Source organism: Microcaecilia unicolor, chromosome 12 (assembly GCF_901765095.1).
Source record: "Microcaecilia unicolor chromosome 12, aMicUni1.1, whole genome shotgun sequence".
In the NCBI taxonomy this organism is placed as follows: Eukaryota; Metazoa; Chordata; class Amphibia; order Gymnophiona; family Siphonopidae; genus Microcaecilia; species Microcaecilia unicolor.
Genome location: NC_044042.1, coordinates 72,652,323 through 72,677,869, shown reverse-complemented (window position 1 = coordinate 72,677,869; position 25,547 = coordinate 72,652,323). Strand labels below are relative to the sequence as shown.

General features: G+C 45.5%; 1 protein-coding gene across 1 annotated transcript in view; it reads right to left on the bottom strand.

Annotated features, from left to right (window-relative positions):
• Window positions 1-965: 965 nt before the first annotated feature.
• Window positions 966-25,547, bottom strand: part of IGFBP4 (insulin like growth factor binding protein 4) — an 80,153-nt gene continuing 55,571 nt past the window's right edge. The window contains exons 2-4 of the mRNA XM_030220839.1: window positions 13,197-13,348; window positions 5,356-5,484; window positions 966-2,846 (exon numbers count right to left, since the gene is read on the bottom strand). Of these exons, the coding sequence (XP_030076699.1) occupies window positions 2,712-2,846; window positions 5,356-5,484; window positions 13,197-13,348 (416 nt within the window). The 3' untranslated portion in view covers window positions 966-2,711. The remainder of the gene's footprint in view (window positions 2,847-5,355; window positions 5,485-13,196; window positions 13,349-25,547) is intronic.

Here is a 25,547-nt window from a genome sequence, read left to right as displayed (position 1 = left end):
ACTAGCCACACATCAGCTACTCACATTCTACTGCTGACTCCAACTTAATCAGGCTTTTAGGCCTTATTAACTCCACAATGGGGGTAATTTTAAAAGGGATTTGAGCATGTAGAACAGCATCTTTTGCACTCAAGTAGGGTCTTATAAAACTGCTAGGGGCTATATGTATACAAAGCATGTGCCAGCACCTACATTAATACAATATAAAAGTCACCTAGAGGTCAACATTCAGCCGGCGGTGATCAGTGTTTTGTTGACTGCCGCCGGCGCTAAACCTGGAAATTCAATGCTGGGCCATGTCCAAGCACTGGCATTGAATTTCTGGGTTTCCAGAGCCGGCTTACACATAGCCAGTTAAGGGGTCCTGCGGTAAAAAGTGGCCTGCAGTAGTTTCGACGTGTGAAATTGAGGTGCACTGGGCCAATTTTTACCACAACTAGGGGAAAAAAAGCTTTTTTATAGGGCAGTAAATGGTTGTGCGCTAAAATCAAAAGTAGTGCGTGGCTATTAACTGCTTGAGTCCCTACCACCACCCATTGACCTAGCATTAAGGACTCATGCGCTTATCACAAGGTAATCATGCAGCATGTGCCAGGGGCGTAGCCAGTCTTCGGCGGGAGGGGGGTCCAGACCCCGAGGTGAGGGGGCACATTTTAGCCGACCCTCTGCCACTTTTAACCCCCCCCCCCCCCCCGGTACCACCGCCCCTCCCCCATCCCTTTTGACCCCCCCCCTCCCACCGCCATCAACTCTTCCCTGCCACCGCCAGGTACCTTTGCTGGCGGGGGTCCCCAACCCCCGCTAGCCGAAGTCCCCTTCAGCGCCGGTTTGGTGCGTTCACTGATCTGGATTCTGTTTCTGTGAGTCCTGACATCCTGCACGTATGTGCAGGACATCAGGACTCACAGAAACAGAATCCAGATCAGCAACGTGCCGGAGACTGGCACTGAAGAGGACTTCAGCTGGCGGGGGTTGGGGAACCCCGCCAGCAAATGTACCTGACGGCGGCGGCGATGGAGAGTCGGCAGCGGCAGTGGAGGGTCGGCGGCAGGGGGATGAAAGCAGGGGGGCCAGGGCTAAATCTGCGGGGGCGCCCATGCCCCCGTGGCCCCACCTATCTACGCCCCTGGCGTGTGCCAATGTGGCCGCACTGCCGATTACGCTGGCAACGCCCCCGCAGTAGAGAATAGAAAAATATTTTCTACCACAGGAAACGGCCCGCGCCAACTTCACAATTACCCCAGGAGCCCACGCTATTCCGGCAGTAGTGTCGATTTGGCACGTGCTACCCACATGTTAGCCCTATCACTGCTTAGTAAAAGGGTCCCTAAGTGTGATATGCAGCACTTAACAGGCCAAGCGCCAACGCTGTCCCCGGAACACCCCCGAAATAGCTGCTTTTGAGTTAGGCATTAACCGGCGATTTTCGGCAGCACCGACCAGAAGTGCTGCTGAAAATGACCGGTTAGCCCCGAACAGGAGCCGTTTCAGGCACCGAATTCCAGAGCTTAATTATACATTCAGTGAATAAATATTTTCTCTGATTTGTTACTTAGTAGCTTCATGTAATGGGGCAGAAATGGGGTTCCTGGGCTCAGTGTGTCCACAGATCTCACCTTGTGAAATGGGGTAGGTAGGCTATCACATGCACTACCACTGAGCAAACCCTGTCCCCATTCTCCGTTACGCTTTCCAGTTCATAAGGAAGGATTGAGCCAGTCCTGGTGCCTGTATGCTTTAGCAGGACACATGCATCTTCTCTCTCGTAACCTCGCAAAAGGACAATTTCTTAAACATTAAGAGCCGGCCTCAAACATTTCTGCAACTGTTTATGATAACCCTCCCACTCACTGTCGTGAACTTCTAGGGCTAGAACCACACAGAATTAGACTGCATATAATAAGCAATGGCAAAATTAAGTATATGTCCCCATCACGAGTCTGCTGAAAGCATTACTCTTATATCCGTAATTTATTGTTTCTTCACTAGTGCTCTATAATGTATTTTCATGTTTCTCCATGTTTGGCTTGCTCTCCTTGAATCGGTGGTGAAGAAACTCTGGGACTCCAGCCCTCACCTCCAGAGTCTCAAACTCAGCCACCATAAATCAGTGTCCCCCCACCCCCACCCCGCTATCCCCCAAACCATTACTGGCATGTACTTAAAGAATCTGTTAAGAAGGCAGAGAGTTTCTGTCCAGAAAGGCACCGATAAAGGTCATAGAAGGGCAAATTCAATTTTACACAAAAGGGAATAGATTAGGTGAGAAACCAGGAGGTCACACAAGGAAATCAGAGACGGACCTCACAAACCCTATGCACATCTCACTTAACAGCAGGTGGGTGTGGGCGTTGTCTGTCTCTGATGTGACTTGGTGACCTCTTGTCCACATTATCCAAGCTCACTCTCCATGCCCTAGGAATTTCATGCCAGTCTTCAAGCATTTTGCTGGAGACTCGGACTCAAGAGACGGACTCTTGAGGATTCTAATTCCAGAGACACCAGCAAAATGCAAAGTGATTGCAATTCTGGAAATGACTCCAGCAAATCACTATAGGACACGGACGTGTACATGGAGGGGGACCATTATTTTTACCGCACACAACTGAAAAAGATCAAGTGTTCTGCCCCTCCCTTTTAATACATTAGCTGAACCACTGGGCGTTGTTTCATTTCTGCTTCATTTAGTCCATGAAGGATTCTCGCAGTACTCATTCCCTCAGGCTGTCCACCAGGGCTTGACAATCGATGTCTCCCTTCAGCTCAGGGATTCCGTGGATCTTCAGACCACTTTTCTGGTCCACACACCAACACTTTCCACGCTGCCCATCCAAAGCTGGATGACACTAACAGAGAAGGAAAATAGGCACGGCTCAGATAAAGAAAAAAAAAGCACGCAATGAAAGTCAGCATCTGATTACATACCCATAAGGAGGTCAAATAACTTTAAACAGATAAATTCAGCAACAGAAAATTTATAAATACCACCATGTACAACTTTAAACTGATTTCTTATCTGTTTAAAGTTATATTTGCGGTTCATTTGTCACCACTTACCTGCATAAGTTATACATTCAAGGCTTGATTCTATAATAGGACACATAACTAGTAGACCTGCCCCCTGATCACATCCCCTTTTCAGCTGTGTGACTTACAAACTGCACACAGCACTTTATAGAATATGCGTAGAGAGATGTGCGTGTAATTCTTCATTAGTGTCAATTACTGCTATTAATTGCTCATTAGCAGTCAATTATCATTGCTGATTAGTTTATTAACTAATTAAGATACATGCACAATCCTGCATAGTGTACAGATTTACACTCGTATCTTTGATGCCAAATACAGAATTGGGGGATCAGTGACTAAATTTTGCTGTTGGCCAGTCAATATTCAAAGCAATTTAAGTGGCCAGGAGATGCTCCTCTAGCCAGTTAAATCATTTGTGCGGGGCTATCTGCTGTTATTTAGCGGCACTTAACTGATTACATAGGAACATAAGCATTGCTATACTGGGACAGGCCAAAGGTCAATCAAGCCCAGTATCCTGTTTCCAACAGAGGCCAATCCAGGTCACAAGTACCTGGCAAGATCCCTGAACAAGAAAACAGATTTTATGCTGCTTAACCTGGAATATGCAGTGGATTATCCCGTCCATCTTAATAATGGCTTATGGACTTTTCTTTTAGGAAATTATCCAAACCTTTTTTATAAACCCTGCTAAGCTAACTGCTTTTACCACATTCTCTGGCAACGAATTCCACAGTTTAATTACACATTGAATGAAGAAATATTTTCTCTGATTCGTTTTAAATTTAGTGCTTAGCAGCTTCTTTGCGTGCCCCCTAGTTCTAGTATTTTTGGAAAGAGTAAACAAGCGATTCATGTCTACCCGTTCCACTCCACTCATTATTCTATAGACCTCAGCTGTCTCTTCTCCAAGCTGAAGAGCCCTAGTTGCTTTAGCCTTTCCTCATAGGGAAGTCGTCCTGTCCCCTTTATTAGCGCCATTGAATTTCACCACATACTGCTAAACTGAAAGCCGGCTATTTTGTGGACTGTCCAGGGGCGGAGTCTGCATTATTTGGTTAAGGCATTATCTGGTTAATTGCTGGTATTCAGCATTTAACTGCCTAAGGAGCCCTTTTACATAGGTGCGCGTGGTAGGGCTACCGCATGGGTAGCGCATGCCAAATCGGTCCTACTGCCAGGGTAGCACAGAAACTCCGCGGTAGCTCTGAAGTTGGCATGTGCAGTTTCCCTCAGTAGAAAATAATTTTCTATTTTCTACCACAGGGGGGCATTCCCAGTGATCAGCAGCAGCGCAGCCACATTGCTGTGCGCTGCATGATTACCACAGGGTTAGTATGTGAGCCCTTACGTGGTGTCACTTAAGCAGTTAAGTGTTGGATCTAATACTTAACCGCATAAGAAATAGCCGCCTGTACTAACCTGGATATTCAATGCCGGTGCCCAGACATGGCCTGGCACTGAATATCAAGTTGGCTGCGGTTAAAAAAAACATTCACCTCCACTGGCTGAATATCTACCCCAAATGTTTAACTTTTTTGCCCACCCCCTCTCCACCCCGCTATACTACTAATAATAATAATCATTTGCATAGCGCTACTAGACATATGCAGCACTGTACACATTATATGTAGGTACTTTCTCTGTCCCTAGAGGGCTCACAATCTAAGTTTTTGTACCGCTATGCCCCCTTTTTGCAATTATAACAGCAAACGCTATCCCATGGATTCTTTATAGCGTGCCTAGAGATCCGTGCTGAAATCCAGGCATATTCTATAATAATACACGTAACTTAATTGGCTTAACAAGCTAATCAGCGTTGATCAGTACTTAACAAGTAATAATGAGCACTAATTGGTAATAATTAGAATTTACACACACAACTAGCTAAGCGTATTCTGTAATGCAATGCACCTAACTTCTATCACGTGCAGGCTGAAAGGGGCATGTTTAATGGCAGGGAACTGGGCATTTTGAAATGTACACGCGTAGTTATAGAATATGGCCCTCTGCACCTAAATCTACATGCCAGGATTTACTCCACATTTTCGTTGGTGTAAACGGAGGCGTGTAGTTTTAGGCACTGGGACATCGACTAAGCGTATTCCATATGCCGCACCTAAATCTAGGTGCCGCTTATAGAATACGCTTAGTCGGAAATGTTTTTCGCGTGGATTTTTTTTACGCACCATATATAGAATCTCCCCCTATTTGTACATCTGGTCCAATTTTTTTTTAAAGTCACTTATATAGTCAGCAGACTGCAGCCGCATAAGTTCTTTGGTCTATTAACTAAAATATTTTTTGATTAGATATTTGAGTCACCTGCTTGGGGTGGAAATTGCCATTTCGGTCACAGTTGGGGATGGGGATACTGAATAGATCTTCCTGTGTACGAGTTGTGGAGGCAGCAAGTCGATCCAGTGCTCTGTGCAGCTCACCATGGCAGGAACCCTTCAATACACAGTTAAAAGGAGTTAGGATACAATGAACCAGGAAAATCAATCACAACTTCTGCACATCAGCCAAATCTAGCTTTGGAATGGAGGATGAGTGGCCTAATGGTTAGTGCAGCAGGTTGCAGACCAATTCCCACTTCTGTCTGAGATACTGGGGAACTGGGTTCAATTCCCTCTGCAGTTCTGTGTGACCCTGGGCAAGTCACTTAGCCCTCCATTGCCCCAGGTACAATATAATACTAGATTGTGAGCCCATTAGGGACAGTATTAGTACCTGAAAAAGAAAACTGTAAACCACATAGGTCTAGGCAGTATATAAATACATTTGAATTCCTGACTTCTCCTGCTCAAGGATTGCAACTATAATTCTATAGGAAATCCCCCATGTCTGTATCACCTCCCAAACTCTGCTTCCCCGTCACCCATAGGCTGTAACACTAGAGGAGTTCGCTGTATCCCTGTAACTTCCTGGGCTCTGCTTCCCCTGTCACCTAGAAACTTTAACACTAGAGGAGTTCCTTGTGTCCCTGCAACCTCTCTCACTGCACACTGTGACACTAGAGGAGTTCATTGTCTCTCTGCAACCTCTCTCACTGCACACTGTAACACTAGAGGAGTTTCTTGTGTTCCTGCAACCTCTCTCACTGCACACTGTATCACTAGAGGAGTTCATTGTCTCTCTGCAACCTCTCTCACTGCACACTGTATCACTAGAGGACTTCATTGTGTCCCTGCAACCTCTCTCACTGCACACTGTGACACTAGAGGAGTTCATTGTGTCCCTGCAACCTCTCTCACTGCACACTGTATCACTAGAGGAGTTCATTGTCTCTCTGCAACCTCTCTCACTGCACACTGTGACACTAGAGGAGTTCATTGTGTCCCTGCAACCTCTCTCACTGCACACTGTGACACTAGAGGACTTCATTGTGTCCCTGCAACCTCTCTCACTGCACACTGTGACACTAGAGGAGTTCATTGTCTCTCTGCAACCTCTCTCACTGCACACTGTAACACTAGAGGAGTTTCTTGTGTTCCTGCAACCTCTCTCACTGCACACTGTATCACTAGAGGAGTTCATTGTCTCTCTGCAACCTCTCTCACTGCACACTGTATCACTAGAGGACTTCATTGTGTCCCTGCAACCTCTCTCACTGCACACTGTGACACTAGAGGAGTTCATTGTGTCCCTGCAACCTCTCTCACTGCACACTGTATCACTAGAGGAGTTCATTGTCTCTCTGCAACCTCTCTCACTGCACACTGTGACACTAGAGGAGTTCATTGTGTCCCTGCAACCTCTCTCACTGCACACTGTGACACTAGAGGACTTCATTGTGTCCCTGCAACCTCTCTCACTGCATACTGTGACACTAGAGGAGTTCATTGTCTCTCTGCAACCTCTCTCACTGCACACTGTGACACTAGAGGACTTCATTGTGTCCCTGCAACCTCTCTCACTGCACACTGTGACACTAGAGGAGTTCATTGTCTCTCTGCAACCTCTCTCACTGCACACTGTAACACTAGAGGAGTTTCTTGTGTTCCTGCAACCTCTCTCACTGCACACTGTATCACTAGAGGAGTTCATTGTCTCTCTGCAACCTCTCTCACTGCACACTGAATCACTAGAGGACTTCATTGTGTCCCTGCAACCTCTCTCACTGCACACTGTGACACTAGAGGAGTTCATTGTGTCCCTGCAACCTCTCTCACTGCACACTGTGACACTAGAGGAGTTCATTGTCTCTCTGCAACCTCTCTCACTGCACACTGTAACACTAGAGGAGTTTCTTGTGTTCCTGCAACCTCTCTCACTGCACACTGAATCACTAGAGGACTTCATTGTGTCCCTGCAACCTCTCTCACTGCATACTGTGACACTAGAGGAGTTCATTGTCTCTCTGCAACCTCTCTCACTGCACACTGTGACACTAGAGGACTTCATTGTGTCCCTGCAACCTCTCTCACTGCACACTGTGACACTAGAGGAGTTCATTGTCTCTCTGCAACCTCTCTCACTGCACACTGTAACACTAGAGGAGTTTCTTGTGTTCCTGCAACCTCTCTCACTGCACACTGTATCACTAGAGGAGTTCATTGTCTCTCTGCAACCTCTCTCACTGCACACTGAATCACTAGAGGACTTCATTGTGTCCCTGCAACCTCTCTCACTGCACACTGTGACACTAGAGGAGTTCATTGTGTCCCTGCAACCTCTCTCACTGCACACTGTGACACTAGAGGAGTTCATTGTCTCTCTGCAACCTCTCTCACTGCACACTGTAACACTAGAGGAGTTTCTTGTGTTCCTGCAACCTCTCTCACTGCACACTGAATCACTAGAGGACTTCATTGTGTCCCTGCAACCTCTCTCACTGCACACTGTGACACTAGAGGAGTTCATTGTGTCCCTGCAACCTCTCTCACTGCACACTGTATCACTAGAGGAGTTCATTGTCTCTCTGCAACCTCTCTCACTGCACACTGTATCACTAGAGTTCATTGTCTCTCTGCAACCTCTGTCACTGCACACTGTGACACTAGAGGAGTTCATTGTGTCCCTGCAACCTCTCTCACTGCACACTGTGACACTAGAGGACTTCATTGTGTCCCTGCAACCTCTCTCACTGCACACTGTGACACTAGAGGAGTTCATTGTCTCTCTGCAACCTCTCTCACTGCACACTGTAACACTAGAGGAGTTTCTTGTGTTCCTGCAACCTCTCTCACTGCACACTGTATCACTAGAGGAGTTCATTGTCTCTCTGCAACCTCTCTCACTGCACACTGTATCACTAGAGGACTTCATTGTGTCCCTGCAACCTCTCTCACTGCACACTGTGACACTAGAGGAGTTCATTGTGTCCCTGCAACCTCTCTCACTGCACACTGTATCACTAGAGGAGTTCATTGTCTCTCTGCAACCTCTCTCACTGCACACTGTATCACTAGAGGAGTTCATTGTCTCTCTGCAACCTCTCTCACTGCACACTGTGACACTAGAGGAGTTAATTGTGTCCCTGCAACCTCTCTCACTGCACACTGTGACACTAGAGGACTTCATTGTGTCCCTGCAACCTCTCTCACTGCACACTGTGACACTAGAGGAGTTCATTGTCTCTCTGCAACCTCTCTCACTGCACACTGTAACACTAGAGGAGTTTCTTGTGTTCCTGCAACCTCTCTCACTGCACACTGTATCACTAGAGGAGTTCATTGTCTCTCTGCAACCTCTCTCACTGCACACTGTGACACTAGAGGAGTTCATTGTGTCCCTGCAACCTCTCTCACTGCACACTGTATCACTAGAGGAGTTCATTGTCTCTCTGCAACCTCTCTCACTGCACACTGTGACACTAGAGGAGTTCATTGTGTCCCTGCAACCTCTCTCACTGCACACTGTATCACTAGAGGAGTTCATTGTCTCTCTGCAACCTCTCTCACTGCACACTGTGACACTAGAGGAGTTCATTGTGTCCCTGCAACCTCTCTCACTGCACACTGTATCACTAGAGGAGTTCATTGTGTCTCTGCAACCTCTCTCACTGCACACTGTATCACTAGAGGAGTTCATTGTCTCTCTGCAACCTCTCTCACCGCACACTGTATCACTAGAGGAGTTCATTGTGTCCCTGCAACCTCTCTCACTGCACACTGTATCACTAGAGGAGTTCATTGTCTCTCTGCAACCTCTCTCACTGCACACTGTATCACTAGAGGAGTTCCTTGTGTCTCTGCAACCTCTCTCACTGCACACTGTATCACTAGAGGAGTACATTGTGTCCCTGCAACCTCTCTCACTGCACACTGTATCACTAGAGGAGTTCCTTGTGTTCCTGCAACCTCTCTCACTGCACACTGTATCACTAGAGGAGTTCCTTGTGTTCCTGCAACCTCTCTCACTGCACACTGTATCACTAGAGGAGTTCATTGTGTCTCCGCAACCTCTCTCACTGCACACTGTATCACTAGAGGAGTTCCTTGTGTTCCTGCAACCTCTCTCACTGCACACTGTGACACTAGAGGAGTTCATTGTGTCCCTGCAACCTCTCTCACTGCACACTGTATCACTAGAGGAGTTCATTGTGCCAAAGGAATGGATCCTCAAGAGCTTAGTCAAGATCGGGAGGCAGGGCTGGTGGTAGGGAGGCGGGGATAGTGCTGGGAAGACTTATACAGTCTGTGCCAGAGCCGGTGGTGGGAAGCGGGACTGGTGGTTGGGAGGCGGGGATAGTGCTGGGCAGACTTGTACGGTCTGTGCCACAGCCGGTGGTTGGGAGGCGGGGCTGGTGGTTGGGAGGCGGGGATAGTGCTGGGCAGACTTATACGGTCTGTGCCCTGAGGAGCACAGGTACAAATCAAAGTAGGGTATACACAAAAAGTAGCACATATGAGTTATCTTGTGGGGCAGACTGGATGGACCGTGCAGGTCTTTTTCTGCCGTCATCTACTATGTTACATTGTGTCCCTGCAACCTCTCTCACTGCACACTGTATCACTAGAGGAGTTCATTGTGTCTCTGCAACCTCTCTCACTGCAAACTGTGACACTAGAGGAGTTCCTTGTGTCACTGCAACCTCTCTCACTGCACACTGTATCACTAGAGTTCATTGTCTCTCTGCAACCTCTCTCACTGCACACTGTGACACTAGAGGAGTTCATTGTGTCCCTGCAACCTCTCTCACTGCACACTGTGACACTAGAGGACTTCATTGTGTCCCTGCAACCTCTCTCACTGCACACTGTGACACTAGAGGAGTTCCTTGTGTCCCAGCAACCTCTCTCACTGCACACTGTATCACTAGAGGAGTTCATTGTCTCTCTGCAACCTCTCTCACTGCACACTGTATCACTAGAGGAGTTCCTTGTGTTCCTGCAACCTCTCTCACTGCACACTGTATCACTAGAGGAGTTCCTTGTGTTCCTGCAACCTCTCTCACTGCACACTGTATCACTAGAGGAGTTCATTGTGTCTCCGCAACCTCTCTCACTGCACACTGTATCACTAGAGGAGTTCCTTGTGTTCCTGCAACCTCTCTCACTGCACACTGTGACACTAGAGGAGTTCATTGTGTCCCTGCAACCTCTCTCACTGCACACTGTATCACTAGAGGAGTTCATTGTGCCAAAGGAATGGATCCTCAAGAGCTTAGTCAAGATCGGGAGGCAGGGCTGGTGGTAGGGAGGCGGGGATAGTGCTGGGAAGACTTATACAGTCTGTGCCAGAGCCGGTGGTGGGAAGCGGGACTGGTGGTTGGGAGGCGGGGATAGTGCTGGGCAGACTTGTACGGTCTGTGCCACAGCCGGTGGTTGGGAGGCGGGGCTGGTGGTTGTGAGGCAAGGATAGAGCTGGGCAGACTTATACGGTCTGTGCCAGAGCCGGTGGTTGGGAGGCGGGGCTGGTGGTTGGGAGGCGGGGATAGTGCTGGGCAGACTTATACGGTCTGTGCCCTGAAGAGCACAGGTACAAATCAAAGTAGGGTATACACAAAAAGTAGCACATATGAGTTATCTTGTGGGGCAGACTGGATGGACCGTGCAGGTCTTTTTCTGCCGTCATCTACTATGTTACATTGTGTCCCTGCAACCTCTCTCACTGCACACTGTATCACTAGAGGAGTTCATTGTGTCTCTGCAACCTCTCTCACTGCAAACTGTGACACTAGAGGAGTTCCTTGTGTCACTGCAACCTCTCTCACTGCACACTGTATCACTAGAGGAGTTCATTGTGTCTCTGCAACCTCTCTCACTGCACACTGTATCACTAGAGGAGTTCCTTGTGTCCCTGCAACCTCTCTCACTGCACACTGTATCACTAGAGGAGTTCATTGTGTCTCTGCAACCTCTCTCACTGCACACTGTATCACTAGAGGAGTTCCTTGTGTCCCTGCAACCTCTCTCACTGCACACTGTATCACTAGAGGAGTTCCTTGTGTCCCTGCAACCTCTCTCACCGCACACTGTATCACTAGAGGAGTTCCTTGTGTCCCTGCAACCTCTCTCACTGCACACTGTATCACTAGAGGAGTTCCTTGTGTCCCTGCAACCTCTCTCACTGCACACTGTATCACTAGAGGAGTTCATTGTGTCTCTGCAACCTCTCTCACTGCAAACTGTGACACTAGAGGAGTTCCTTGTGTCACTGCAACCTCTCTCACTGCACACTGTATCACTAGAGGAGTTCATTGTGTCTCTGCAACCTCTCTCACTGCACACTGTATCACTAGAGGAGTACATTGTGTCCCTGCAACCTCTCTCACTGCACACTGTATCACTAGAGGAGTTCCTTGTCTCTCTGCAACCTGTCTCACTGCACACTGTATCACTAGAGGAGTTCATTGTCTCTCTGCAACCTCTCTCACTGCACACTGTGACACTAGAGGAGTTCCTTGTGTCCCTGCAACCTCTCTCACTGCACACTGTGTCACTAGAAGAGTTCCTTGTGTTCCTGCAACCTCTCTCACTGCACACTGTATCACTAGAGGAGTTCCTTGTGTCCCTGCAACCTCTCTCACTGCACACTGTATCACTAGAGGAGTTCATTGTGTCTCTGCAACCTCTCTCACTGCACACTGTATCACTAGAGTAGTTCATTGTGTCTCTGCAACCTCTCTCACTGCAAACTGTGACACTAGAGGAGTTCCTTGTGTCCCTGCAACCTCTCTCACTGCACACTGTGACACTAGAGGAGTTCATTGTGTCCCTGCAACCTCTCTCACTGCACACTGTGACACTAGAGGAGTTCCTTGTGTTCCTGCAACCTCTCTCACTGCACACTGTATCACTAGAGGAGTTCCTTGTGTCCCTGCAACCTCTCTCACTGCACACTGTATCACTAGAGGAGTTCCTTGTGTCCCTGCAACCTCTCTCACTGCACACTGTGTCACTAGAAGAGTTCCTTGTGTTCCTGCAACCTCTCTCACTGCACACTTTAACACTAGAGGAGTTCCTTGTGTCCCTGCAACCTCTCTCACTGCACACTGTATCACTAGAGGAGTTCATTGTGTCTCTGCAACCTCTCTCACTGCACACTGTATCACTAGAGGAGTTCCTTGTGTTCCTGCAACCTCTCTTACTGCACACTTTAACACTAGAGGAGTTCCTTGTGTCCCTGCAACCTCTCTCACTGCACACTGTATCACTAGAGGAGTTCATTGTGTCCCTGCAACTTCTCTCACTGCACACTGTATCACTAGAGGAGTTCATTGTGTCTCTGCAACTTCTCTCACTGCACACTGTGACACTAGAGGAGTTCATTGTGTCCCTGCAACCTCTCTCACTGCACACTGTGACACTAGAGGAGTTCCTTGTGTCACTGCAACCTCTCTCACTGCACACTGTATCACTAGAGGAGTTCATTGTGTCCCTGCAACTTCTCTCACTGCACACTGTATCACTAGAGGAGTTCATTGTGTCTCTGCAACTTCTCTCACTGCACACTGTGACACTAGAGGAGTTCATTGTGTCCCTGCAACCTCTCTCACTGCACACTGTGACACTAGAGGAGTTCCTTGTGTCCCTGCAACCTCTCTCACTGCACACTGTATCACTAGTGGAATTCCCCTGTGTAACCTCCTGGGCTCTGCTTCTCCCTGATCCCTAAGCTGTCTCACTAGAGGTGTTCTCCTGTGTCCTTGTAACCTCCTGGGCTCTGCTCATGACTAACCCTACACTGTAACAATGAGAGGGATACTGATGTCTCACCATGATTCTTATTTCGGGTGGATGAAGGTTACCATTAAGCCTCATGTTGCCACTGTTCGGATAGCCGCGAATTTTAGCTGTGTGCTTCTGGATGCATTTGCGATCCAGTGGATTGCAGGGGTTTAAGCTGTTGTTTGGGATCTCACTGTCATCTTTAAAAAGAAAAAAAAAACAAATTAAAAAATGTGCAGTCCTGACTACATTTGTTTTTCCTCTTTCATTCTCAATGAAATTTGAGTTTTATTAAAGAAAATGGAGAGGCAGCAGCAGGAAGGTCAGTATTTCCTTGTGTTCTGGAACATTTCTTGTTTCATTGCCTGCCAGAACTGCTGAAACTGTGCTGTTTATTCTCCTATTTATTTATTTATTTATTTATTTATTTATTTATTTATTGTTATTTATTAACCACCTATTATGAAGATTCACCGAAGGCAGTGTACAGCAGGTACGGTTTAATATTTAAAAATCCCTAAAGAGGAACAGAGTTTCCTATTGGGGCAACATCTCCAAAGGGGTTAATTTTCCATATAAAATCCCACTGTGGAAGGCAATTAATGAACTAAAATGGCCTTAATTAGCTCCCAAAAGCATGTTGCTGCAATCCAGTCCAACAAACCACAAATCAGATGAAGAAAAAAGTCTGAAACTTAACTGGCAGCATTATATCAACATAAAACTTGCTGCCTTCAATCATAATATCATACTACTGATGAAACCCAGCATTGGTAACGCATAAATATTAAAGTTGCAGAGCTTACTCAGCAGACCTCAGCAGTGACTCATTTCACACTGAGATCACTGCCCAATGACTCACTAAGTCGTCATTGGTCTTTTCAACTTTAATAAAGTTTTAGAAGCATGTTATAAACATTTTATGATTTTCAATTTTTAATAAAACGCTACCTTAGCTTTGTTTGCAATCTAGTGAAGCATAAGTGAACCCACACCGACACGGTCCATGTTTCGAGAACCTGCCTCAGGATCTGGCCCTTAAACGCCGCACCAATTAACGTGATTTTTGTAAATCATGTATAACTAAATGAGAGCTGTGGCGATTAACCAGACCCTGAGGCAGGTTCTTGAAACATAGATCATGTTGGTGTGGGTCCATATGCTTCACTAGATTGTAAACAAAGCTAAGTAGCGTTTTATTAAAAACTGAAAATCATAAAAAGTTTATAAAATGTTTCTAAAAATGTGTAAAAGTTGAAAAGACCGATGATGACTTAGTGAGTCATTAGGCAGTGATCCCAGTGAGAAACAAGGTCTCTGCTGAGGTCTACTGAGTAAGGAGGCCTCAACATATGGTTAGGTCTTTAATAAAAGGTTAAAAGAAAACAAACTGAATGAACGTTCTAAGGATTTGAGTCTGCTCTAAACAGAAGCTCTTGCAAGCCAAAGCACGGAGAGCTGCTTCGCTGTTATTGACATATTGTCTAGGGAAGAATGCTGGTTGGATGGAAATCCGACTACCTTTTATTTATTTATTTGTAGCATTTGTATCCCACATTTTCCCACCAATTTGCAGGCTCAATGTGGCTTACATTTGCCGTAATGGCGGTTGCCATTTCCGGGTAACAGTATTACAAATGGTAATGTGTTAAGTTGCATACATACATGGTAACATACATGTAACATAACATACGTGAACAGATCATGGTATAGATATATATCATGTGCATACATATGTTAAGGAAGAATAAATTATGGTAATACATGAAAGTTCCTGAGTAAGAAATTGGGTTATATCATACTTTAGGTCATCGACTATGGAGAGACCTTATTCGACATAGCGATTGAAGTGGTTATGCTTATTCATTAATGGTAAGGAGGTTGATCAGTCAAGTGATAAGATTTCAATTATGTCTATTTTGTGTAAAGTCTTATTTTTTGATGTTTAAGAAGGGTGTTTATGGTATGTCTTCTTGAACAGATCTGTTTTCAGTAGCCTTCGGAAGATAGTTAGGTCTTGCGTTATTTTTATGGCATTCCATAGCTGCGTTCCATAGCTGTGCACAGATGTAGGAGAAACTGGTCGCGTATGTGGATTTATATTTTAGTCCTTTGCAGTTAGGGTAATGGAGATTGAGGAATGTGCGTGCTGATCTCTTTGCATTCCTGGTAGGCAAGTCTATAAGGTCTGACATATAGGTCGGGGCTTCCCCATGAACGATTTTGTGGACCAGGGTGCAAACTTTGAATGCAATTCGTTCTTTTAGTGGGAGCCAGTGTAGTTTCTCTCTTAGGGGTTTGGCGCTTTCGTATTTTGCTTTCCCAAATATGAGTCTGGCTGCTGTATTTTGAGCGGTTTGAAGCTTCTTAATGATTTGTTCTTTACATCCAGCATAAATTGCATTGCAGTAGTCTAGATGGCTTAGCACCATTGATTGTACTAGGTTGCGGAATACTTCCCTTGGGAAGAAAGGTTTGATTCTTTTAAGTTTCCACATTGAGTAGAACATTTTTTATTTGCTGTATTTTTCGCATGATCTTCAAGTGTGAGATTTCGGTCGATTGTGACTCCCAGAATTTTTAAGCTGTCTGAGACCGGGAGGGTGTTGTCCGGTGTGTTTATGGTATTGGGTTTGTCTGTATTATATTGTGAAAACAAGATGAGACATTGTGTTTTTTCTGCGTTCAGCTTTAGTTGGAATGTGTCCGCCCATGAGTTCATATTTTGGAGATGGTGTGTGATTGTGGACATATGTAAAGCACCATAATATTATGATGAAATCTAGTATAAGGCAGATAAGTCCTGGAGCTCAATGACTATGTAGTGCTAAAGCCACTGGCAACTTCAATATTTATGTCTTACCAGTGCTGGGTTTCATCAGTATTACGGATTTACCGCCTCCACTGTGCTAAAGTTTGACTATTGAATTTGATTCAATCCTATCAATAGCATTAAAAAAAAAACTCCATCTGACACTCAGTATTGGACAGGATTACCAGTAAAACATGCAAGGAACTACAAAAGTTCATTGTGCACCAAACAAAGATCTTTGTCGGGACAATGATATTCTGCAGTTGGAAAGTTTGTGAGGCTTCATGGTCCGTTTGAGCAGAAGTTTGGATTTACTATATTGCTGGATTGAAGTACTAACGGAAGGACCACAGCAGTGTTGAAGAAATTTGCAGATAAGTGGTTGGTGCACGATGAACGTTTCTAGCTCCTTGCAAGTCCAAATATTAAAGTCAAGCAAACAAGGATCCAAAAGGAAAGTCAGCAATAAAAGTCAATTTCAATATTAATACACTAAGGGCTTCCTTTACAAAGCTGCACTACCAATTCTTGCTGCGGCAAATGAGAGAAAGCCCGCTCAGGGACCCTTTTACAGAGCAGCAATAAGCCCAACGCGGGCTTACCGCTTGCTCTTCCGGGACCTACTGCTGGCCCAACGTGGCCACCAGCGGTAGTCCCGCCCCGAGCACGTGCCATTTCCAGGGGAAAAAGAAAACTCCCAGAAATGGCTTGCACGGCAGTAATCGGGCATCGCCGTGCCCCCGTGCACTGCCCGGTTACCGCCGGGTTAGCGCAGAAGGTCAGTGGGTGGCGGTAAGGGCTTCCTGTCACATGGCCATGAGGTAAGAGTTCTCTTACCGCATGGCCATGTGTGCCTGGGGTGTTTTTACCTGCTGCAGTAAAAAGGGCCCCCTGGTGCATGGAGAAAATGGTCCCCGTCACTAGTGCAAGGCTTGGTAAAAGAACCCCTCAATTCCTATGGGCTTCCTCTCATTTGCTACGTGGGAATCGCTAGTGCGGCTTTATAAATAAGTACCTGTATATGTAAGCCGCATTGAGCCTGCTATGAGTGGGAAAGCGCGGGGTACAAATGTAACTAAAATAAAAAAATAAAACAAGCCCTCTCATTTTTAATACATTTTCACTGAAACTGACTTTTATTGCTGATTTGCTGCTTCTGTGCTTGTATTTGTCACTTTTTTTCTGGAACAATTTTATCCTGTTGTATTATGTAATTTTCTAGTAACTTTGTTAGCCACATTGAGCCCGCATAAGCTGGGAAAATGTGGGATGCAAGTGAACCAAAATAAATAAATAAATAAATTGTCCTTTTGGATCCCTACCTCATTTGTAACCAAATATTAAAGCCACGAATAAATTACTGTCTGTCCTCCTTTATGATATGAAAGTGGGATCTAGAAGTTGCATAAGTGCATCACAGACAAGGTAATGGATGCACATAAATAAACTAAAACTCCAGAGGTGCTGATGAGGGTAAAGGCAGCATAAGAATTCAAGAAGGCATCATCAGAGATGATCCTTAGCAATGGGGAGTGATTAATGGGTAAATCCTGAGATAAGCACAAAAGATCCTCAGCTGTGGGGGAAGGGGTAAAACCTGGGATAAGTACAGAGGATCTTTAGCTGTGGGGGTACAGCCTGAGATAAACACAGAGGATCCTTATGGGGGGGAGGCAGTGAAAGGTAAAGCCTGGGATAAACTTAGAGGATCTTTAGCTGTGTGTGTGTGTGTGCTGGGGGGGGGGGAGTGGAGAGTGAGGGGTAAAGACTGAGATAAGCACAAAGGATTCTTAGCTATGGAGGAAGTGAGGGGTAAATCATGGGCAGGAGCAGTGTTAGAGGGTGGCAAACAGGGCAACTGCGCTTGGCCCCCATGACATAGAAGCCCCAATCCTACCTAAAGCTGAAGGAGAGTCAACCCTTCCAAGTTTCTTCCCTGGCTCTGGCATGTCTAAGACTGACTGCCCTGAGCCTGGGATAAGCCCAAAGATCCTTAGCTGCAGGGTCAAATAGGGACATTTTATTATTTTCAATTCTGCTGTAAATAACGCATCATACCACCTGTGATTGTTGTACCTTCTTTTTGAGCAACCAGTTCACTGCTAGTCTTTATTGTACAATCACATTTGGTTTCTGTTTGGTTTCCAGCTGTTCCATGTCTTTCCAGCCTGCTTTTGCTAGAAACGTTTTCCAAACAGCTCGTGTCCAAGTTTCCATGCACTAATGCATAACTTGGACTCTGTGTTTGTGTCAGAGAAAGAGCCATTACAGGGATAAGAAGGAAGAGAGCTGCCGTGTAGACAGGTCTACTGTGCCATAGGATTAGAAACTGCACTGTTTAGTTTCTCACCCGCCCAATTGGGTGGGGAGCAGAAGCGTAGCCAGGCTGAGAGCGCGGGGGAGCGGACAGCAGACTGCCGACAGTGCCAGCCCATATTTTAAATGCGACAGATCACGTGAAAAATAGACGCCAACACCATCAGAAGTCCATTTGGGGGAGCGGCCGCTCCCCTGGTGACCCATCTAGCTACGCCTCTGGTGGGGAGATGTAGCAAGGAGTCATCTAGAGCCAGAACGATTAGGCAATCACCTAGGGCAGCAGCTTCTGAGGGGCATAAGATCCTGAAAGCCACAAAAACTCAGAGTTTAAAAAGGTTTGGACAGTTTCCTAAAGGAAAAGTCCATAGACCATTATTAAATGGACTTGGGGAAAATCCACTATTTCTGGGATAAGCAGTATAAAATGTTTTGTACTTTTTGGGGATCTTGCCAGGTATTTGTGACCTGGATTGGCCACTGTTGGAAACAGGATGCTGGGCTCGATGGACCTTTGGTCTGTCCCAGTATGGCAACACTTAGATGCACTTATGTTCTTTTACCTGCAAGAAGGCTGGGGAATTTTCAAATAGCTCATTTACCTGGGTAAATGACTTTTGGATATCACCCTCCTAACACACATACACAAACAAAGCAAAGTTTAATATTTAAGGGCATGAGATTTAGACCGTGGGAGTTAGCCCAGTTAACTCTCATGGCTAGCACTGAATCCGGATATTCAATGCCAGGCTGTTTCCAATGACTGCCATCGAATATCCAGTTTATTTTTGGCCGGTTTGAACTTAACCGGCCAAGCTGCTCTTTGGTTAAATTCAAACCGGCCAAAGATATTCCATCTATTGATGTGGCCATATTTGGCTGCCAAACATAGCTGGCTAGATGCTAAATATCACTGCTGACCCGCTAGCCGCTAATATTCAGCTGTCAGGTTCTGTCAGGTTCTGAGCCCGCGGGACCGGGCTCTGGAGCAAACGTGAGCCCTTGGGCTGCTGACGAGGAGCGACAGCAGCAGGCAAAACCCACCAACCAACACAGGGTAAGCACAACGGCAGGGACTGCAGGCACTGCCCAGCGAACCGGAACACCTGGACTGGAATCCCCCGGACTGGAGGACACAGGACTGGAACACTGGACTGGAGCACACCAGACTGGAACACACACCGGACCGGAACACACTGGACTAGAACCCGGACCGGACCTAGGCTTCACCTACACTTGACTGCCTTCCCCCTCAGGTTGAGCCCTCGGGTTCTGGCAGCCGGTAGGACTTACAGGAACCGCAGGAATGAAGGTCCAGGAGTGCCCCCTGGCCCCTAGGTGATGGCAAGGCAGACAGGCAGGGAATGTCCGGGTTCTGGCACTAGGTAGGTTCAAAGCAATGGTCACAGAAGGGCTGGAAACCCACAGAGCAAGAACACAGAAGGGCAGGGAACCTACAGAGCAATAAACACAGAAGGGCTGGAAACCCACAAGCGATAAACACAGAAGGGCTGAAAACCCACAGCGCAATAAACACAGAAGGGCTGGAAACCCACAAAGCGATAAACACAGAAGGGCAGAAAACCCACAGCGCAATAAATACAGAAGGGCTGGAAACCCACAAAGCGATAACCACAGAAGGGCTGAACACCCACAGCGCAATAAATACAGAAGGGCTGGAAACCCACTAAGTGATAACCACAGAAGGGCTGAACACCCACAGCGCAATAAACACAGAAGGGCAGGGAACCTACAGAGCAATAAACACAGAAGGGCTGGAAACCCACAAGCGATAAACACAGAAGGGCTGAAAACCCACAGAAGGGTAGGAGACCCACAGAGCAAATAACACAGAAGGGTAGGAAGCCCACAGAACAATAAACACAGAAGGGCTGAAAACCCACAGAGCAAAAGACAAGGAAAGCAAACTGTGCTAACAGCACACTAACCTCGGGACCTAAAGCACTGCGGAGGGAATGGCAATGCAAAGGCCAGGACTGTAGTCTTCAGGTGACTAATAAAGCCCATCAAGACCAGAGCCACAGCTGCAGCAATCACCTTGCAACCAAACAGAGGCTTGACACACAAAGCAGTCATTCCATAGGAAGGAACAGCGGGAGCCATCTTGGAAACTGGCAAGGAGGAAGAGGCGGCAGCCATCTTGGAAGAGGCATAGCCCACACAGGTGAGGTTCAGTAGGGCAATCAGCACACAGAGCCAGAGAGAAACTAAGACAGAGACAGACACAGAGACAAGCAGAAGCCAGCACAGCCACTGACTCCCAGAAACAGGGTAAGTATGAGGGTGGTCACGGCCACAAACGTGACATCAGCCAAGATATCTAGCTACCTCACACTGAATATTAGCGCTTCGACAGCTAAGTACCATTTAACTGGTTTTGGCCTTTACGGAAGAAGATGTAAGAGAGCTACCTGTACCAGAGATGGTTTTCAAGGGTGATGATGCGGAAGAACCGAAAGAAATCTTGGTGAACCTGGAAGACGTACTGAGCCAAATTGACAAGTTAAAGAGTGATAAATCAACTGGACAGGATAGTATATACTCCAGGGTACTGAAAGAACTCAAACATGAAATAGCTGATCTGCTGTTAGTGATCTGTAACCTGCACTAAAATCATCCGCAGTACCTGAATATAGGAGGGTGGCCAATATAATGCTGATTTTTAAAAAGGATTCCAGAGAAATTACAGACCGGTAATCCTGACTTCAGCACTGGGTAAAATAGTGGAAACTATTATAAGGAATAAAATTACAGAACACATAGGCAAACATGGTTTAATAGGATAGAGTCAGCATGGGTTCAGCCAAGGGATACCTTGCCTCACCAATTTTTATTTATTTATTTATCCATTTACATTATCATCAAACAAGAATAAATACTTGTCAAGAAAATAACTATACTGTTCACCAAAAACAGAGAAAATTTAGTATTAAAGTAATTCCATACAGCAAGTTAACCAAAGTCCACATTGATGAGATTCAAAATTTACGATATGGACAGATCAAAAAAGTTTTAAGGAAAACCACACTATTTCGGATGCTCGTTAAAGATACCCTTATTCCTTTTACCTAGAGCTGTAATCTAATTACTCCCTTGGCCTTTTGCAGCCAGGAAGGAAGAAAGTTGTGAAGGGTCATAGAACACATACTTATTAGACTCATATTTTACTAGGCATTTGCAAGGGTCTTTTAAGAAGAAAGTAGCACCTATCTGAATTACACCGGGTTTCATAAGTAGAAATCTCTGTCTACGCTTTTGAGTTTCCTTGGTAACATCAGGGAAGAGTTGAACCTTCAAACCGAGAAAGCTCTTATCCTTATTTTGAAAGAAAAGCCTCATCAACCAGTTTTTATCCGGTGATAAAGCTACAGTGGCCATTAAGGTAGAGGCATTTACTAATTCAGTATCTGAGGATTCTAATATCCTCAAGATATCTAATACAGGATTTTCCTGAGATACTTGATTTTTTTGAGGTAAATAGTATATTTGCGTGAATGGTGGAACCATTTCTTCTGAAACACCTAGTATCTCCATAATATACTTTCTGGGCATTTCTCTTGGTAAAACCCCAATTTTCTTAGGAAAATTCAAAAAAACGAATATTATTATTTCTAGTTACATTTTCCAAAAATTCAGTTTGTCTTCTTAAGGTAATTACTGTAAATCTTTCATCATAGTTTCTTGGTGTAAATGTACTGCTTTCAACTCTTTCTCCATATCTATTTGTCGGTTCACTATCGTCTCTACCCTGGTTTCAGTATCTTGAACCTTCTGGTCAAGAATAGCAACATCCTGAGATATTTGTTTTATTTGTGGGCTTAGGGATTTCCCCAAGTCCACAAAGCCTCTAGTGTAATTTCAGTTGGTTTCTGAGTCAAAGGAAATTGTACCTCTGCAACTCCAGCAGATTGTTGTGTTCTATTTTCTCTTCCAATCTCCATCTGAACCTGGCTGTTAGGCGTTGTTTCTATCCCTCCTGAGGCGCCTTGTTCTCCAATTAGGCCCGCATTCTCAGCATGATGTCTCCCCTCCTCGGTCCGTTAGACTGCTACACTCCTTGGTGGTGTCCCACTGGAAACCGGCGTCGAAATGCTTGCTCCCGAGGGCTGCAAGGGAGGTGCTCTAGCATCAGGGCTGAGCGATAGCTCCAACCCAGAGGTCCCCGCAGTGTTTCCATCTCCACCCAGTTGACCTAGCGGGTCTGCTCTTGATGTCCTCGGTATCTCAGCTCTTTGAAGGTAAGTGGTCATTATAGATTGCATAGGAGCCGACTCTGTGGGTGCTGTGGGTGCTTGAGCACCCCCAATATTGAGCAAATTCCTTGTATGTGTTCAGGGATGGGTTATTTCCATTAGGCATAGCATCCCCAATAATTTTGAAACGTTGGCTCCTATGATAGATTGCACTGGTAGGGGATTTTGCCATGGCGGGGTGGCAGAGGAGGACAAGCGGCCCCTTCTCTTCGGCATTTTCTCAGAGAGCTTGCTGAGCGTCCGAGCTAGTCGGCGACCATTTTGAATCTCCTGCCTCACCAATTTGCTTCATTTCTTTGAAGGCATGAATAATAAACACATGGATAAAGGTGAGCCGGTTGATGTAGTGTATCTAGATTTTCAATAGAAATCAAACAAAATAAAACATGGAAAAGAAAATAAGATGATACCTTTTTTATTGGACATAACTTAATACATTTCTTGATTAGCTTTCGAAGGTTGCCCTTCTTCGTCAGATCGGAAATAATCTAGATTTTCAGAAAGCTTTTTTTTACAAAGTTCCTTATGAGAGACTCCTGAGAAAATTAAAAAGTCATGGGATAAGAGGCAAAGTCCTTCTGTGAATTAGGATTTGGTTATTGGACAGAAAACAGAGGGTAGGGTTAAATGGCCATTTTTCTCAGTGAAGGAGGGTGAATAGTGGAGTGCCACAGGGATCTGCACTGGTGCTATATAACATTTATAAATGATTTGGAAATCGGAACGATGAGTGAAGTGATTAAATTTTCAGATGACACAAAACTATTCAAAGTTGTCAAAACATGTGCAGAGTGTGAAAAAATTTCAGGAAGACCTTAAGAAACTGGAAAACTGGGCATCGGCAGATGAAATGTAATATGGACAAATGCAAAGTGATGCACATTGGGAAGAATAATCCAAATCATAGTTACCTGATACTAGGGTCCACCTTAGGAGTCAGCACTCAAGTAAAAGATCTAGGTGTCATTGTAAACAATAAGCTGAAATCTTCTGCCCAGTGTGGAGCGGTGGCCAAAAAAGCAAACAGGATGCTAGGAATTATTAGGAAAGGAATGCAAAATAAGACAGAGAATATTATAATGCCTCTGTATAACTCCATGGTGCAACCTCACCTTGAGTATTGAATTCAGTTCTGGTCACTGTATCTCAAAAAAGATATAGCAGAATTAGAAAAGGTTCAAAGAAGAGCGACCAAATGATAAAGGGGATGGAACTCCTCCTGTATGAGAAAAGGCTAAAGAGGTTAGGGCTCTTCAACTTGGAAAAGAGATGGCTGAGGGGGGATACAACCGAGGTCTACAAAATCCTGAGTGGTGTAGAATGGGTAAAAGTCAATTTTTCACTCTTTCAAAAAGTACAAAGACTAGGGGACCCTCATAGTAACATGGTAACATAGTAAAGACCTGTACGGTCCATCCAGTCTGCCCAACAAGATAAACTCATTTTACATGGTATGTGATACTTTATATGTATACCCGAGTTTGATTTGTCCTTGCCTTTCTCAGGGCACAGACCATAGAAGTCTGCCCAGTACTGTTCTTGTACTAAGTTCTGAAGCTAACGTTGAAGCCCCTTAAAATTTACACTCCAGCTCATCCCTATCTATTCAGTCACGATCAGGGCGTAGACCGTAGAAGTCTGCCCAGCTCCTGTTTTGTTTCCAATTACCGGCGTCGCCACCCAATCTTTGCTAAGATTCCACGGAACATTTCCTTCTAAACAGGATTCATTTGTCTTTATCCCACGCATGTTTGAATTCCATTACCGTTTTCATCTCCACCACCTCCCGTGGGAGGACATTCCACATATCCACCACCCTCTCGTGACATACTCGAATATAAACTGAGATTTTTGGGCCAAAAAAAGGCATACTCAAGTCTCTCCTCCACACCCAACACCGTCATTATTTCCTCCATACCCCTCCTCCTTGTTACAAGCATTTTACTGGCAGTTTCTTCCTACCTTCCTTCCCTTTGGCTGATGCGGACGCAAGGAAGTTACACGGAAATACTTTTAAAACAAATAGGAGCATATATTTTTTCATTCAACAAATAGTTAAGCTCTGGAACTCTTTACCAGAGGATGTGGTAGCATCGGTTAGCGTATCTGACTTTAGTAAAGTTTTGGACAAGTTCCTGGAGAAAACGTCCATAGTCTGTTCTTGAGATGGACATGGGAGAAGCCACTGCTTGCCCTGGGATTGGTAGCTTAGAATATTACTACTAATTGGGTTTCTGCCACATACTTGTGACCTGGATTGGCCACCGGCAGTAGGATTCTGGACTAGATGGACCATTGGTCTGACCCAGTATGGCTATTCTTATGTTCTTATGCTTAGAGTATTGGATGCCTGGAATACCCCCCTGTGGAAGATGGTGGAGAAAAAAAACAGTGACTGAATTGAAAAATGCATGGGATAAACACAGAGGACACCTACATAGAAAGAAAATGCAAGCAAAGCAAGGTTAAATAACTTTCACATTTTAAACTACTACTACTACTATTTAGCACTTCTATAGCGCTACAAGGCGTACGCAGCGTTGCACAAACATAGAAGAAAGGCAGTCCCTACTCAAAGAGCTTACAATCTAATAGACAAAAAATAAAGTAAGCAAATCAAATCAATTAATGTGTACAGGAAGGAGGAGAGGAGGGTAGGTGGAGGCGAGTGGTTACAAGTGGTTACGAGTCAAAAGCAATGTTAAAGAGGTAGGCTTTCAGTCTAGATTTAAAGGTGGCCAAGGATGGGGCAAGACGTAGGGGCTCAGGAAGTTTATTCCAGGCGTAGGGTGCAGCGAGACAGAAGGCGCGAAGTCTGGAGTTGGCAGTAGTGGAGAAGGGAACAGATAAGAAGGATTTATCCATGGAGCGGAGTGCACGGGAAGGGGTGTAGGGAAGGACGAGTGTGGAGAGATACTGGGGAGCAGCAGAGTGAGTACATTTATAGGTTAGTAGAAGAAGTTTGAACGGGGCATATAGGGGTGTCCATTGCAATAA